The 18,186-nt window shown below is 38.9% G+C and overlaps 1 protein-coding gene across 2 annotated transcripts in view; it reads left to right on the top strand.

Annotated features, from left to right (window-relative positions):
* Positions 1–18,186, top strand: part of GPATCH2 (G-patch domain containing 2) — a 657,478-nt gene that overhangs the window by 48,430 nt on the left and 590,862 nt on the right. The window contains exon 1 of one of the 2 annotated variants that reach the window (XM_078649788.1): positions 4,999–5,292. The exons of the other annotated variant lie outside the window; for it this stretch is intronic. Coding sequence (XP_078505914.1) covers positions 5,192–5,292 — 101 coding nt within the window. The 5' untranslated portion in view covers positions 4,999–5,191. Of the gene's footprint in view, positions 1–4,998; positions 5,293–18,186 lie in introns of those variants that run through there. 2 annotated transcript variants of the gene reach the window in all.

Below are 18,186 nucleotides of genomic sequence, written 5' to 3'. Positions count from 1 at the left end.
TTCCTCTCATTCCTTGGTGACAATTCTGTTTTCCCTCCCAATTTCTCCTTTGCTCCGTGCTACGACCTGTATGTTAAAACAGTGCACTCCCAGCCACCATTTTGTGTTCACAAACAAGTGAAATCAGACCCCCTGCCTTCCACCGCAGCAACAGGGATTTTTCTACATCAGAGGGTGCTTCTGTGAGCTGTTTAAACTGTGTTTTACTAGGGCCTGTGCAATTACATTTCTTTGGCCAGCAGGGGGAGTAAAGTTTTATTCAAACAGTATTGTTAGATTTCAAGTTAGTGAGGCCCTTACCTGCTGAAGTCCAAAGTGTGGATTTAGCCTGTCTGTGTCGTAGGAGATTCTGAACAGGAGAAGCAGCTTCCAACTCCCTGGCCAGCAAACCTTGTCTGAGGTCGCTGGGACCTTATATGGTCTGCTAGTGGTTGGTACATGTCTACACTGATTGGTGGTTGTGTCTGGTGTTTCTATTGGATTAGGGTTAATGTCCTCATTGGTTGGGTATTTGAGGGTTCTGATTGGTTTCTAGGTCTGTGATTCAATCATTGTATGGTTGGGACTAGGGCTAGGGTTATGATTTCTGTTGGAAGTAGGGACTAGGGCTTCCTATGTTATTGGTTGTTGGGAGTAGGGTGGGACAATGGCTATGGTTAGACCTTTAATAGGAAGTAATGATTAGGGCTTCTGGCGTGATTGGTTGCTGGACTCGGTGTGGGACTTAGAGTAGGTTTAGGCTTTCTATTGGAAGTAGGGACTAAGGCTACCTGTGTCATTGGTTGCATGGACTTGTTTTGGGACTACTGGTTTTGAACTGATTTGGTGCTTGGACTAGGGCTAAGATTGGCTGTAAGGTCTTGGTCTCCCATTGGTTCCTAGATTTTAGGGCTAGTGTTGTGATTGGATAGTGTTAGGGCTAGGGTTCCCATTGGCTGAAGGGGTCACCTGATTACTAGGGCTATAAAAAAGGCCAGGCTTAGGGCGTCTCAGCCCGGGCGTCGAGGCCAAAGGCAGTTGCCTGTTTGAGCCTGTACGAGCCTGGTCGGGACTAGGGCCAGAAATGCTGCACTAGAAGCCCAATCAAACCCCATCTACACACCCTACTATCTCAACTACCACACATATCCACCTTCACCTACAAACAGTACACAACTCTATCCTATACCACTAACCAATACCTGCATCACTAACACAATACCAATCAAGTGGAGTGGTGTGGCTCACTGGTTAGAGGCGGCAGACCCGGAAGCAGGAGTCGGCCCGGGACCAGGGTTCAATTCCCGACGCGGCAGGGTCGTGGACCAGGGTCAGCGGACTCGATAATTCTCGCCTCTGTGCCTACTCTAACCAGGGGTCCCACTCGGTAACTCTGGGCATTAGCTTGCCTAATCTCCACAACGGCCCCATCCACGCCGGGGATGCCTGGCTCCACCTTGGGGACTCCCAGTAGGGACCAACCCACAGGGAAAGCCAGGACGGGTTCCCCAGCGGTATACCGTGCCAGGATACTCCGGTAGTAATTGTGCGCGTTACAAAACAGCATATAACATAACATAACATAGCATAACATAACATAACACTACACATAACTACATCCCATTCAGACACACTCTCCCTGCTGTAATTACACCTAACACACCACCTTTTATCACTAACAAACGTATATTCATCCTTCCATCAGTTGTCCAACAAACACCCTCCTCTCTCTTCTACCATAATAACACTAACGCACAACACACACACTGCACACCACACACACTGCACACCACCACACTTTGTAACTCTTGCAACACATATACTTTCAATGTAATTATGGATCTACATATTTATCGCTTTCTTTTAATTTAGCATTTCCAATGCACTACCCTATCTCTCATCCTATACATCTATCAATATATCCTCTACGCCCACTCTCTCATTTATCCCAAACCCCATACCACTACTATGATTGCCAAAATAACCCTTTCTAGACTCTCTCCTACTCTACCCCTCCTTGTGTCATCTGACACCTCTTATACTATACCGATCCCCTAAAACAAACCTTTCTAAACTCTTTCCTCTGAGTCCTCCCCTCCAAAACTCCTTTTTACTCATCCAAAAACCTCCTGCTATTATTAAGACCTAAAAAAAAAAAATGTTTCACTCTTTTATCCCTCCACTATCCTTTTCAATCAAAATTAACAGACTAACATGTTCACTTCTCAGATTCCATATTAAACTATACTAATATTCTACCCAAATAACTGAATAACATATCCACTACTCAAATTACTTCATATTTTTTTTTACTATACTAATTTTCAACAGTAATCCTTTATGGGTTCCGGAGTGGCGTGCTACTCGCCAGAAAAGCGATTCAACGCCCATCAGGGGTAACAAGTGCTATATGAATGCAAATCTTTCTTCCCCTTTTATCCCTCCGCTATCCTTCTCACTCCAACTAACTGACGAATATCCACCACTGAAATTACTTCATATTTCACCATATTAATTCACCACTAATCCTTTGTAGGCTTCCTGAATAGCGTGCGTCAACAAGCGCTATATAAATACAAACCTTTGTCCTCCTCTATCCTTCTGCTATCATTCCAAATCCAAATAACTGACTAAACTATCCACCACTTAAAATTACTTGCATGTTTCACTATTCTAATTCAACACTAATCCTCTATGGGTCCCGGAGTAGCGTGCTACTCGCTGAAAAAGTGCTTCGACGCCTCGTCAGGGGTAGTAAGCTCTATATAAATGCAATTACAATACAATACAATAGTTGCCTCATACTGAGTCGGTATTTGGAAATGGCGTTTTGTAGGCTGCCCCTTCAAACACGAAATCGGTATTCAATGTATCAATGTTTTGCAACCAAAAGCAAGTTGCAAAAAATTGAAAAATTATTGACTCCTGAGTTGGGGTGTTAAAGCAAGAGTCAAGGGGTCCCACTGAGGCCCTTCTTCCTTTGTGAATGTAAAAATAAATAAAGTTTGTTTGAGAGCAGGCAGTGATCCAGGGGACCACTGGCAAATGTAAAACAAATGTTTGAAGAAAATAAATATTTTCTTCTTAAACTCTTCCTCTAAGGATAACAGGATGCATTTAGGAAAACACACATTTGCAATGCAATAGGGTCTCACAAGGGTTTGAGCTATTGGCATTGTAAATGACTATGCCTTTAATTTATATGTTATGAAAACCTGCAAGCGGTGGGTAAACACGAACTATGTACAGATAGTCCTTGCTTACGAGAATGAAGGCTGGCAGTAAAAGAGGCGCAGTTATTGCCAGCCTTGTTTGTAAGCAAAGGCTATAAGTACAGAGTACACATAAATAAAAGGCATTGTCATTTACAATGCGAATAGCTCAAACTCTCGCAGAAGCAAGACCTATTGCATTGCAAATGCTTGTTTCCTTTGCTATTATGAAATGGGTGTTTTGCTTTGTGTTTTCTGCATGGTGGGCACACTATAAAAATAAATAGGTTACCTTATACTGGCCAGAGTGCGACCCCTTCTGTTTGTGAAGGAAGTCTGCTTGGAAATAAACACACACACACACACGAAAATATCTAAATCGATCTCTTTCGAAAAATGCATTCTGACATGGCTAGTCATGTTTACACTTCGTGAGTTACTGTTTTTGATATGTATGGGTGTATGTATATTGCAAGCATCAATACTATATTCTACAATGTAAATATTTTTTTAATTATCAATAGTGTACTACCGTATTCTATTTTCTGTGTGATCAGTTCGGTTTACTGAAATATTCTCGCCCTAACGATGTCATGATGACTGTGTCTGTGGACAATGCATGGGAAGCGGAAGACATCCAAAATATCGTGGGAAATGAAGTCAAAGCTATGTATAAGGCACAAAACAAGCAATGCGTGGAGGGCAAAGCATGCAGAGTAGGGTTTTATTTCGGGTGCCTGGTAATTATATTTTACACAGGAATTATGGCACTAAAGAGATTGTATGTATTACCAAAAGTCACGCATGCATACAACAAACGCTGGTTATTGTATTAGATTGAAGGAGGAGGAAAACTATGTATGGAACATACACAGTCACTGACCTCGATGCGCAGGCCAATCCATGTAGATTATGATATACCAATGTAGATTATGATATACCACAAGTTGCCAATAAATCCTGGTGCTGTTGGTCAATATACAGAGACTTGTTTCAAAAGAGATTTCTCTTACATGTCAATCAAGGGAATGTGTGGAATAGACACACACTACTAGATGTGTTTTAAAGGCACATTACATTTGAATTTACAGATATATGAGATTTTGTTACCAAAGGGCGCTGGGAAAACAAATTAAAGACCACATGCTACCGAGATTTTCATTCGGGTATAAGCGAGGCATGTATTTCTGAACAATTAACAGTGCGTTTTTATTTTAAAGTAAACAAGAATTGTACATGATGAACCCTGCGTCGATCATTTAAAAGTTTGTTCTGCTACAGAGTTTGAAAAGATTTTCACCAAATTTGGTATGAATGTAAGCACAGATTTGTAAAAAACGAAATATAAGAAAGTGTTGGAATTCTAAATATAGTAAAGAGACAAAGAGTCCTGGTGCAAACTATAAAGTAGTATATTAATCTATTCAGTTATGTTAGGTTGGATGGTCGTATATTCTTTTGGATGTGTACTCGACCCCTCTAACTGTGTATGTTTCTGCGTAGCTAGCTTTTTCCCCCCTTCCGCGGAAACCTATGCTGTGATAGAGTATGTCGGGAGGCATAACATGTTTTAAAATGTACTTTTTAAATCTACAAGAATGTAAAATGATTATCAAATGTTATATGAATTTCTCTCTAATGCTGCTTTTTTGTAAGATACTTTGTATCTTGTTTTTAATGGACTTTCCAAGTACTATCCAATACTGCGCCTATAGTTTTGTAAATGGACTGTGAAACAGGAAAACTATAATCAAACCATGATTTATGTAAGTTTCAGCAGTTCACTTATATTCTACTTTGTTTTCAGCCCTGAAGAAACTCCGTGGAAAAGGAGTGAAACGCGTTGGCTGATCAGTGTTGTAAAAATTGCTTGGTGATTTGTATTCAACAGGACGGATAAAAACAAATAAAGAACTTCTTCTACTTATATGAGTAACACTTTTTCGTTTTTGGACTTCATATTGGTGCGCCCCCACAAAAGATTGAACTAAGCATCTTGTATGATCTGGAAGGCACAGCAACGCCAAACAGCAGCTGGCGTTGGGGTTGGCAGCACAAAAATTTATGGACAGAGTTGGAACTGGATGTTAGGTGCGGCATTGTAAGGTCCGCTGCTACGTTTTTTTGAAAATTTGGTATGAATGTATCACTTCGCTGAATAGATTGTTATTTTTGTTGGTTGTAAATCTGCTCAGTAGCCTTCTTGAAATTTGCAGAAAAGAGATGTCACGCAGCCCTCAATTAGTTGGTTTTAAAGTTCATGAACTGTGGTCTGTGAAAGGAGCATTTAAATTAAAAATCAATCTGACAAGCTAAGAAGCTGTTTCGTCCATTGGGCAGTTCACTGTTAGCAAAACACAGATATCGGTTTGTGAGCAGCTAAATTCTGATTGGCTAACAAAAATTGAAAGGATTTTCTACAAACCATTACATGATGCAGTGGTGAGTTATGACCCAATGCTAATGGAAAGAAATACTTACGACCAATCCCAGGTGACTCGGCAAAGGGATGAGAAATATCCACTATAAGAACAAGGGGAAGGCGCCCAGGCGGTGGCTGGGTGAGGTGCCCAGGCCCGGGAAGCGGCAGGCAGTCTAGGGCGCCAAGGGTACCCAGTGCTGAAAGTTCAGAGTGGGCCAAAGGAGAGGACAGAGAATGCCGGGGGACCCAGTGAGAAGGGGTACTGAGCAGTGTCAGAATCCATGAGCAGGAAAGGGACAACGACGAAGGAGGACAAGAGACCGTGAGGGGGTGCAAGGGTTCACGGATAATTCAGGGGTCGTCAGTCGTCAATTACTTCATTCCCATCCCTTTCCTTAGGGCTTTAAACATAGCAACAGTGCCATGGTTTAGTATTTTACTCTGGCTCAGTAAATAACACTAAAGAAAGGCTCTTGTGACACGTGTGGACCTCAGCGCCTGGATGCCATCTCTCTGGCGCTGCAACGTTTAGTTCGGTCGCTCGGGCATGTCTCTGCACCAGTACCCGTGTTCTCATCACACGTTCAAGTGTATAATTACAGCACTCGCCCTGACAGAGCCTAATGCAGCCGGCCTGAGGCTCCCGCGGTCCGTCGCCGGCCCAGCTAGGGAACACAGTCGAAGCGCCACTGCCAAAATGAAGGCACGTACACGCAGACAGGGATGTGAGAGAGGGAGGGAGCGAGCGAGCGAGCAAGAGTTGTGCTAACGCCATGAGCCGTGCGTGTGCACATCTCCTGTCCTCCGTATGCGCACATCTCCTGTCCTCGGTACGCGCACATCTGCTGCCTCTTGTGCTAACGCCGTACGCGTGCACATGTCCTGTCCCCCTTCTGCCGAAAAAGACATGACAATAGATCTTGCCAAGGCGAGCAGCGCATGCGCTGCGTCGCTAGGCGAATCCTAAAAACAAAATTGCTATATTGAATGGTGATCACAGACATGGTGGCCTATTGACACTGGAAGACCACCATTTTTGCGATGGCCACCAATCGGAGAGAGTTGCAATTTTCAACCTCCATCATTCATTTCCATGAGATAGGTCAGCTTGCTTTCTGCTCGGAATTGGAATTAAGCTGACTGACCTTTTTTGGTCATAGCTCAGTTTGTTAAATTCTTTACTTGTCACATAGTGTGACCAGAGTTTTGCGAGAAGGGCCCAGTGTCCATAGATTTGCTTGTCCACCTCCACAAGCCACAGAAAGACCTTAGTACATGTGATCCATACTGACCTCTGTCTTTCCACTGACATGCTTTGTATACTCCTCAATAATTTGTATCATCCCCAATAGGACTGAATTATATTACGTTGGGTGGTTATTCTTGCAACAGAAACTTAAATTACAAGCAGTAGAGCCCATCAAAAGGCGAAAAAGCATCTAATTAATTTGTGTGAGAGGTTTGCTTCATTGAGTAAGTTGGGTTTGGTAGTCTATTCACATCATGTTCAGCTACAGAAAGGGATGAATGGGAAAAATATTGAGGGCACTTTTTAGCTTGTGAGTGAATAGCACCATCTTCGCTGCTGTGTGTATTGTGTTTTTTATGTCTTACGGCCATTGACTCAATATTTTCCTCATGCAGCCCCGGTACTTCATCGTAGAATAAACAAATGCATATAGATTCGGGGTCAGTGTGGATTGCACAACGAAGTGAAGACAGGCTTTTAAGCAGAATTCTTTCTACTGGGAGTTTTTGCAAAACGGGTTACCATAAGCAAATCTATTTGCAACCACTACGAAGATGTACAGATTTCTGGGCCTCTTAAGCTATTCAGTGCATTTTCAGGAGATCTCCATTAGGAGAACCTTTCAATCCAGCTACTTGACTTTTATAGTTTAGTGGAGCAAAAGTGTATCGTGGAAAAATGAGATTTTGGCAGATTGCACACAAGAAAGATTGGGCACTGAAAATATGCGCCAGGTGATGAATTGTACAGAGAGCTTTTTTTCTATGTGCATTTATATCATATATATATATGATATTTGGACCACAGCCATATGTTTACCAAGAAATCAATTGAAAATGCTATGTTTATTCTGCTATTTGTCTTTTACTAATTTTAGTATTCTTATGAGTAGGTCACTTCAGAATCAACTTCTCAAAATGTACACAATTGTGAGCTCTCACAATCCTGTCCCATTCATGGGGAACCATCTCCTTTGAGTTTTGACCATCTGTCTCAGATGTGTAACAGGAGCCTTAGTGTAATGTGAAGGACATTCAATTGTAAATCTAGTGTCACATGGCATCTAGTAGTGACTTTCTCTTGCAGGCTTGGTGTGGTCCTGACTTCCCAGATTACAGAAAAGGTTTGCTCTCTTGCTCTTTATGTTGTGAAATTGTCTCATAAAGAGATGTAAGAGGCAGATTTAGAGTGATTTGGTATCTCTTTAACCTAGACATAATGAGGATCGAATGAGGCAAGTTCTCTGGTTGAATAGTAGGTGTTTCGTAGGATTTCAAGCACCGTATAGATGAGAATGGCAGGGACAGGCTTTGCTGATACTTTGCATTTCGAGCTAAAAGCTGCCTTGAAGCAGAGAGATCCCAGGGAATTCTTTGTCATGGTTCTTTATCTTGTCATGAGGTTTGAAATAGTCAGAGCCCTGTTCCCAGTTTATTGTTACATGTTCTTTTAGGAGCTAGAATGGCCTTTTCAGGGGTGCTCTCTGTTGTTTGTCAGGAAAGCAGCCTGGCTCTTTATGCTTGGTCTTAGCTAAGCAACAAATAGCAGCCATTTCTCATTTGTACTTTTGTGTACAGATCATTGATAAACAATGTGCCTTTTGGACATTTTTGGCTTCTACGATGGTTCGTGTTATCTGTGTGTGAAGCTCAGTCTTTCCAGGACACTGTTTAATGAAGCTCCGAACTCCAAAGGGCAAGCACATCTGTAAATGTCCACAGAAGGTGTGCAGGCAATGATATGGCGTCTAATTAACAGGTCTAAGTGGCCTGTGTGGCTGAACAGTTCATTTCCATTACAGCCCCATTGTGTGATACTGAGAGGCCTCTTGCTGCTAAACAAACAACGTTTAGAGCTGAAATGCACGTCAGTACTATTTGCATCCCGTACTCTCTGTGGGGGTGATCTCGGTTGTTGTTTTGTCCTTGTCAAAGTGTCACACTTTCGGCAAGATGTTACTAATCGAAAATGTATTAGACTCTGACAAATTACATCTGTATCACAGACGGACTCATTTTTTAAATGTCTAAAAATAAATTGAGCATGCAAATTAATTTTGATAACTTTATTAAATCCAAACTTTAAAAAAGTCTTCAACTCAGTGCATTTTTCTGGTAGCTATGAACTTTTGGAATAAGATTAACAAGGAAAGGTTCACGAAGAAGGGTGGGTGTATGTTCAAATATAAAGCAAATAAGGTACCATGACGGGTTTGCATCTTACATCCTTTTTCATAACTACTTTAAAGTGAAACCAGTTTTCTTATATATGTGGTTTTTATGAAGACCTAATTCGTTAACGTTTGAGTCCAACGCCACTTATAAGCTGGTAGTTTAACGTACATTTTTGTATCATCAATGTTAATATCCTTCGAGTGCATCCTTTTTGGGTATCACTGTCCCGCATTTATTCTCGTGATGCGATCACATTATAATACTACAACGTTTTTCCTTCCATATTGTTTCAAGACAACGATTTTCGTAATAGAATAAATTGTGACAGAATGGGCCCCAGATGTACCTTGAAGGCTTTTTCAAAATGATGCTTTAGATCTGTAGATCAGGAGCAAGTGTAGTTTTCACCAGCTTAGTGCTGCCTTAAACACACCTGTCATAGCTCTCAGTTATAAGGAACCTTGTCAGAACAATGCTGTCTCGGGTGTACTGCTTGCATTCACTTTGATGGGAAGACTGACGCTTCAGTGCTGGATTCACAACACTACGGGAATGGAAGTAAAAAATGTATTCACACGGTCTTACTCCTACATTTTTGACAAGTGTTCACGTTGAGAGACTTTTCAAGGAATTCCAGAATTTACGTTTGTGTGTTTTGGCATTTTTATTTGACTGAGGGTGAGTGTCTGAAAAGTTTCAGCGCTCCGTCCATCATCTCCTTGTGTTTCATTTGTATAGTGGAACCCTAGATAGGAAGCAATGGAGTGCGAAACAAGTGTGGTGCCCTTAGATCATGATTTATATTGTTTACACAATGAGGCAGGTAACTGGTAAGGCCTACTGTGTTATTGCTCTTTGAAGGGGATGTCTTCCGCTTTCTTCTATAATGTAGTTGGGTCGGAGCCGTTACTGTTGATTGGGATGTTATTCCAGACCCTATGTGCATAGGGGCACACGGCACATCTCCTCTGGTTTAACTTCTCACACCTCTTCATCTCTAGAACGGTGATATCTTTGCTAAAGGGGATGGCACTGTCTTCCTGAGGTGACTAGTTACTTGGCCAGGTTTGTTTGGTATTGCTTCTGGCTGCTTTGTAGGTGATGCATCTGGTCTTGCACATGATTGGACTTGTAGGGGGAGTGGATACAGTTCCTTCAGTAGAGTTTTTTTGGTGCACCATATTGTTTAGGGCTAGTTCGCAAGAGTGTGTTTTTAGTGGGGAATTGAGTTGTGTTGTGGACTGACTGGAGATAGGTAGGTTGAGGTGGTCTTCTTGGGCATATCTTAGAAGGAAAGGAACGATAATGTTTCTCTTTTTGATTGACTTTGATGCAAAGGTGTGGTATGAAGGATGGAGAAAGGTCTCACTAAGTGGTACATCCAGTCCGGTGGCATTGAAGCCCAGCATTGAATTGCACGTGAAGCTGACATGAGGGAGTCGTGCATTTTACTTTGGAGTGGGTTGGTTTGGTGGTCTGCTACTTGATGTTCAGAGTGCTGAAAGGTGTGTAGAGGGAGTTAATCATTGTCTTAGTACTAGCGTAGTTGGTTTAGGTTGAAGTCTCCAAAGAATTTAGGGCGGCAACTGAATAGAGACTGAGGTGATGAGATGTGATAGTTCTTCTTGCGTTTGGGGTATTTGCATATCTCATGCAATAAAGCTGCCTAAGAAGGTGATAAAGATAAGTGGTAGGGTCAGATCTCAGATGACTTAAGTGTTGTTGGGTGGTTAAAGGTAAACAGCCAGAAAAATTGTGCATGGCTGTGAGTCCTTCTCCTGCTTACTTCATGCAGTCTATGTGTTGGATGCTATAGACTGCAGTGATGTGGACGTTAAGGGTATGCATCTTGCTTGTGTTGTGTGATGATGTCAGCTATGACTTTTATGACTACAGAATGTGTGTTGTTAAGCAAGAGTTATAGGGTTTGTGCTGTTGGTGGTGTGTGTGCATGCTACTGACTGTTACATGGATGATATTGTTGGCGTTAGATGTGTGGGAAGGATGTTTGTGTTTGCGTTGAGTGGGAATATGGCGGGCTGTGATCTGTGTTACATGCATAATATTGATTGATGCACACTTCTGGCCAACAGGTTTTACTGGACAAAACATGCCCAAAAGATGATACCCTTGTCTGTCACCCTTTGTCTACATTCACCCTTATCTACGTCTAGAACTCATTTATATGAAAATCGTCTACATCTGCACTTGTCTACATTTCCCAGATAGTGGGGTGTCTAGGGGGTTGGGGAAATTTGGAAGTGGCATCAGTGCTAGGTTCTGGACTCTCTGTTACGTGAATGGTCTGGAATTGTTTCTTTTAGACTGTGGGTTATATAGAAAGAAGGGCAAGTCACCAATTAGTTGGATGGAGTGGTCACTCTTGGGGAGCAGGGTGTGCACCCTTCTGGTACCCTCTACTCCTCTGGGTCACTGGAAGTGGTCTTTTGGGCTGCTGGTTGAAATAGGAACGAGGGTCGGTCTCTGATTGCCTTTTGGGAACCGAAGGTCATGGATCGAGGATGTGCTGCCTTCTGGAGCACTGTTGTACTTGGGTGCAGTGGGATAGGTCCATGAAGTCTGTTGATTTATGCAGAAAGGAGGGCTGATTGGCTAGCAAGAGATCATTGGTGCAGGCTGCCATCCTTTTGGTGCACTTAAAGTACTTGTGGGAAGCTTCAACTCTCTCAGATTTTGTGGAATACTCAAACGCATAGCCATTTATAAACACATAAATGTACACAAAGAGTTCCTCATGCATACATTTCATATATATTGGTCTACATGGAAAAATAAACTCTTGTGCCAAACCCTCTCCACATTTTAGCGTGTTTCTTATACATTTCCACAGTGAAAATTGATTTAGATCTGCTCAGGAGTACATTGTTACCTATTTTCAGAGCAGGTAACTACCCACTAACATTTTATGAATAGCTGGAAACCTGCAAGGTAGTTTTGCAGATGGATCTGCCTTGTCTCTCCCACATCATGCCTCCTCGTCCGCTCCTTCACTGCCCCTCTGGTGGCTTTGCTTAAGAGAGCTATGGTCATAGCTAGTTGCTTTGTTGCCCTGGGCAAGGAACATCATGCTGCTTTTAGCAGTACTTACCTGCCTTCATCAATACCTTTCAGACAGTCATTGGGCATGTGGCTTAAGGGGTAACCACTATATACATGTGTATGCGTTACAGATTCACATTCAGTTTGCATAAGAATTAAACATTGATGGTATTGTAACCTTCTGTTTGAGTAAACACATTTGTTTGCTTCTTTTCTGTTGGTGGACATGAGGCTGGTCATTTATATAAATACGACTGAAGTTCACTGATAACCAACATTATATGCTGCATTGCATCAAGGAATTCATTCAGAGAAAGACTTTGGAACAGTTGTCCAAAATTTTGGTTTGTCCAGAGCTGATTTGGGTAATGCTGAGCTTTATAAATCTTCGTTAACACATCATATGGTAGTGCAGTGCATCTATGCAGCCCTTTTGATATTTGGAACAAGGATTTATAACTGTGTTGTTTTGCCGATTGCTTTTAACATTATTGTGATTAACACTGTTTTGCTCCTGTAATAAAGAATTGCGCTCAAAAACACATTCATATTACCAATAATACAATTTACTCACTTTGTACATACCTTAATCACCTCTTTTATCCATTTAGTCTTCCTCTCTTCCTGCTCAGAGCACACACATTCATACCCAAACTGGCAGTTAAGTAGTGACAGTTCTGCACATGACTCCGCCAGCATTCCTAGTGAAGACTGTAAAAAGTAGGAGACCAGGAGAAACCTGTATTTATCAAATAGATCTTTGAGGCTATTTGTACCTTCAAATCGCAAACAATTGGGAAAAGAAACTCATTTGGCCATGGCAAACATTTTTACTTGTTGGTGCTTTCACCTCAAGATATTCCGAAGAGACATATATAATCCACTTTAACAAATGTAAAAATGTAATCTGTATCACCCACCACAACTCAAAGTCTTGTTTTTTACAACACACATTCAGTGGGTACCTGATCATTGAAGGCATTCTTTTACCCATACGTGTCTTGACTGTTGTTGAAATTGATTCTACTAACGTCTGAGAACAAAAGCAGTTTCTACAGTTCCCCCTGTAGGATCAGCATCACTGTGTATGTCTCTGCTGCTCCTCTCGCCATCTGACTATTATCACCTGTGACACTGTCATTCAGGTTGGTGTGGCAGGTTAAGAGGAGCCTGATGACCCAAATCTATAGCTTTGGTCATATAAGGGGGATTTTCTGTGAATACTTTCTTGGGATAGATGATCTCACACTCTCCTGATCTGTTTTACACTGTGTGTAGCCTACTTGTATATCTTTGTGATTGGTGGCATTTTGTGATCATGTGCTAGTTGCTGCATGAATTTTTGCTTTCACATCCTATGAACTGTAGTTCCTGGTCATGCACATAATCAATCATTTTCAATAAAAAAAGATTTTCTGCGAAACGTATTAACAATTGTTAAAACAACTCTGTTTATCCTCTTCAAATTTGATTACATTTTAAAGTAAGACAGGAAACCATACAAAAAAGAGCACTGAAAGAAGTACGTACAAGATTATATCAATATAATAACTGTACCTATACAATGGCAATTGTAATATATACTTATACAATTACGATTGTAATATGATATTAAAAGTAAAAATAAAAAAGGAATAAATAAAATAATTTCTACAAATATATCTTAATAGAGCTACTTATTTTAACCATAATGTCTTTGCATATTAAATAGATATATAACATATTATTAATACTTATTTATAACTGTAATTTTATATAATTATCAATCATAATAAGTGAAAAGTAGGTGTATTGTGGACTACACCCGATACAGTCAGATTTGCTTCTCTTGTAGTTGCAATTATCCAGGACCACCATGCATGCATTGATAACAATGAATCATTTTTCTAATTAGTAGTAATTGATTTTAAAGCAGAAGAGATTGGAAAATCTAGAAGTTTTCTATGTAAATCAGACATTTTAGTAGAAAGTAAAATAGATTATAAAATCAATATATTGTACAAAACAATATCTGATAAATTTAATATTGTAATGGCATCCCAAACCTCCTTCCAAACACAGAAATGATATTACATTCATACATCATATGTCTTAGCGAGTCTTTGTTCTGACTACTATTAAAACAATTAGGAGAATTTAACAGTTTTCCATTAAATAACTTTACAGTTAAAGGAATTGGTTTGGTATAAAGATACAGGCAGCCAGCCAGAGATATAATTCAACCATATTTTTTTCCATATGTCTGGAGAAACCAATATATATCTAGTTCTTCATTCCAAAAAGAAGAGAGAAAGTTGGTATTGTCCCCTTCAAAATTGTTTAATTCTTTTTCTAAAACATCGATACAGAATGCGTTGAAGTAGCTATTGTTTGAATGTAAATTTCTAAATCTGGAATGACATTTAGAGGAAAATTGTTGGGAAATGATTCAAGGATGAAATTACATAAATACATTTTTGCTGCAATTCATCAAAAGTTAAAAAAGTGTTGTTATGATAAACATATTTTAAATAAAAAATAGAATCTTTAATCCAAAATTGCAAAATGTTGTATATGTTGAGCAAGTTCTAACACTGGATTATACCCTAATGACATATTTGAGGTATGTGAAAAGGGAGATTGAAAAAATAGGGTCTAAATCTTGTAATATAAATTTTGTAGACTTCAGTATGATAGACCTTTTTAGTAAAGTGATAGAATTAGACACAGTAATGCAGGTATGGGAAATTATGATATCCAACTTTGTTCTAAAAGAAGCCCTGAAGGTGAATTATTAAGCTCTGTATGATTGAACCAAAAGAAACTTTGTTTTAAAATAAACGCTTTATGGTTACTAAGAAAATATGGTGAACCAAAACCACCATTGCAATTTTAAATTTTTTATAACTTATACACGGAGTTTTGTTATTCCAAATAAATTCAGATAAAAGTTTATCTACATTTTTATAACACTTAAGAGGAAGTTGAGTACCATAGAAAGGAGGTAAAACGTTTTTGACAAATAACCATATTTATAGAATTACCTTTTCCCCACCAAGATAGATGTAAGGCGAACCAATTATGAAATTGTCTTTGATATGATTAAGAATGCAATCACAATTCACTGTAATTGATTATTTAATGGTGTAAAAAAATAAGACACCAAAATATTTAAGTTTTTCATTTTGCCATATAATTTTGTTGTTGGGGAGAATATTAGATGTACAATGAACATTCACAGGAAAGCTATCAGTTTAATTTGTGTTTAAAGTATAACCTGAAATCTGAGAGTATGTTTGAATTAGATTTAATAGAGGAGATTCAGGATTACTAAAACAGTACTATGTCAGCATAGGCTGAATTGTTTATAACAAAATTATTTGCAATAAGGCCTTCTATTTCCATACAAGTTCTGATGACAATAAGTAAAGGTTCAATAGCAAGGAGAAAAAGTAGCGGTGATATGGGACAACCTTGTTTAGACTGCCAAACTTAAATGCAGCTAAGGTACGGAAAAGATACTGACAATGGACTTTGTCAAAAGCTTAGTCAGCATCTAATGCCAGGACTCCAGATGGAAGAGGCATGGATGACCCAGCTTCAATTGCATGAAATAATAATCTGCTGTTGTTTACAGAATGTCTCTGCTTAATTAAACCAGATTGATCAATAAGAATTGGAGTATCAAGCACAAAGTCAAATCTATTTGCAATAATTTTTGCATAAAGTTTACAGTCTTAATTAATTAAAGTTATAGTGCGATAATCTGAAACAATAGTGAGATCTTTGTTAGGTTTTAGGAGAACTATAATCAAAGCTTCAGTGAAGGACCCAGCGGTTGATCCTGAAATACTAAAGATAGTGAATAGTTTAACTAAATGAGGTAGAAATTGAGGAGAAATGTATTTATATATTTCAGCGGAATACCATCTGGCCGAGCAGATTTTACGCAATTTAGGGATTTAGTAGCTGATTGACCTTCTTCTAATGTGACAGGTATATCAAAATTATTTCTAACTATTTGGGTAAATTTAGGTAAACCAGAAATGTCTAAGAATTTATCTATTTGCAAAGTAAAGACAGAGGATTATTATATAAAGTTAAAAAACACTTAAAAAATTCATAGACTATTTCTTTGAGAGATAAAGCAATTTTAACAGTTGAACCATGAATTGCATTAATTAGATTTTTATCTTTTTTAATACGAAGGTAATTTGTCTACAGTCTTCCAGAACGGTTAGCACTGAAACAAAATTTTGCTTTATTATTAGAAATGTGTATGCCGGCCCTTTTGCTTAATATGGAGTTTAATTCATAGCAATCTTTTTGTAATTGCATTTTATATTTGATATCATTAGATGTGATAAAGAGGCGTTCATGCTTTGCTATTTGCTTATCCATATCTTTAATTCTAGAGATAAATGATATTTTATGTGCCATAATAGAGATTGTTACCCCTTTGATAAATACCTTAAATGCATTCCATCGATTTACAATTGAAGTAGAACCTTCTGGATTAAAATAATAATAATCATGTAATACTGAGACAAGTTTTGGTTTACTTTTTTCATTAAGGACAATATTTGTATTCATGTACCATAGACATTGAGATTGTTGAGTGGGGTTAAGTTGTTAAACACATGAAATGAGCAGATGATTGAAAATATCGATATTATGGATAGTAGGTTCAGAAGTTGAATGGTTTAATGGCATATTAATAAATGATTTCTTAGAGAGTAGGAATTATAAGGATTAGAGAAAAAAGAAATTGTTTCTCTGTTGGGTGGTGTAAGTGCCAAATATCTACCAATTTGGTAGATCTAAAAAAAGATTTGGGTGAACAAAGCCTAGGAAGGACGTTACTTGGTATGAGATGTTCTATCCAATAAGGGGTCACATATTAGGTTAAAGTTACTGCGAATAAGAAGCGGAACATTACCTAATTTGAGCACTTCAGAGGTGAAAAGAGACCAAAAGTGAGTGTCATAATTTGTGGGACTGTACATGTTAATCAGATGTAAAATGGTATTATCAATTTTAATGTTAACTAAAAGGTAACAACCCTGTCTGAAGCAGAACATTTATTTAGTATTTGGAGTTTTTTTGCAAAGAGAATAGCAACTTCATTCTTTTTGTTAACCGTAGGAGAAGAAATAACATTACCAACCCATTTTTTGTTCATGTTGGGTAAAACTGTATCTTCTATATGTGTCTCCTGGAGTAACATATAGTAGCTTTACATCTTGCTAAGTAATTTAACACTTTATCATGTTTAACAGGATGTCGTAAACCTTTAGCATTAAAAGAAACAATGTTAATACCATTAATGTTATCCATTTTAATAAAAGAGAGAAGACAGTAAACAAGAAGAAAAAGATAGTCTTAGAAGAATAAAGAGTAGCTTGAAAACTATATGAAAGGAGGAAAGGGAAAGACACAGGCAAACCTCAAAAAGAGAATACAGAAACACAAATAATACTTCAGGATCTCACACACGCATGTACAAGAATGACCTGACAATGCCCTCATAAAGAAACTTGGCTAAGTAGGCTAGTTAAAAAGAAAATTGTAGCAAAGGAATCAAGTATCAGTCTCATTAATTTACATGTATAGCGGAGAATGTTGATCTAAGAAGACACGTTAATCATCAGGATGCTGAAAGGATTTGGAGAAGCCATCTTTCTAAATCCTCATAGTAGGCAGCTAAAAAAACACCATATTTAAATCCATAGCTTCTAGTCGTTGCCTAAAATCAATGAAATCTTTGCAAATTTCCTTGACATGATGGATGAAAATATTATGACAATTGACCATTAAAGATGGCATCTCTCTTGCCATTTTCCCGATCGTCACTAAGGGCCAGATGTACAAGGCATTTTTTCAGTCGCAAACGGCTCAATTAGCAGAATCGGGCCTGTTGCGACCATAAAAATTAGTATTTTTCAAATGTACAAAATGCGGTTCGGTATCCTGTTTTCCGAATCACATTTTGCAGTTGCGATTCAACGTTTGGAAGGGGTGTGTTTAGCTCGTCCCTTCTAAATACCGAATTGGTACGATATGTATTCCTGTTTGCGACCAAATTCTGGTTGCAAAACAGTAATACTTTAC

Source organism: Lissotriton helveticus, chromosome 6, assembly GCF_964261635.1.
Source record: "Lissotriton helveticus chromosome 6, aLisHel1.1, whole genome shotgun sequence".
Lineage (NCBI taxonomy): Eukaryota > Metazoa > Chordata > Amphibia > Caudata > Salamandridae > Lissotriton > Lissotriton helveticus.
The sequence above is the reverse complement of the archived record's forward strand: the minus strand, read 5'-3'. Positions and strand labels throughout refer to the sequence as shown.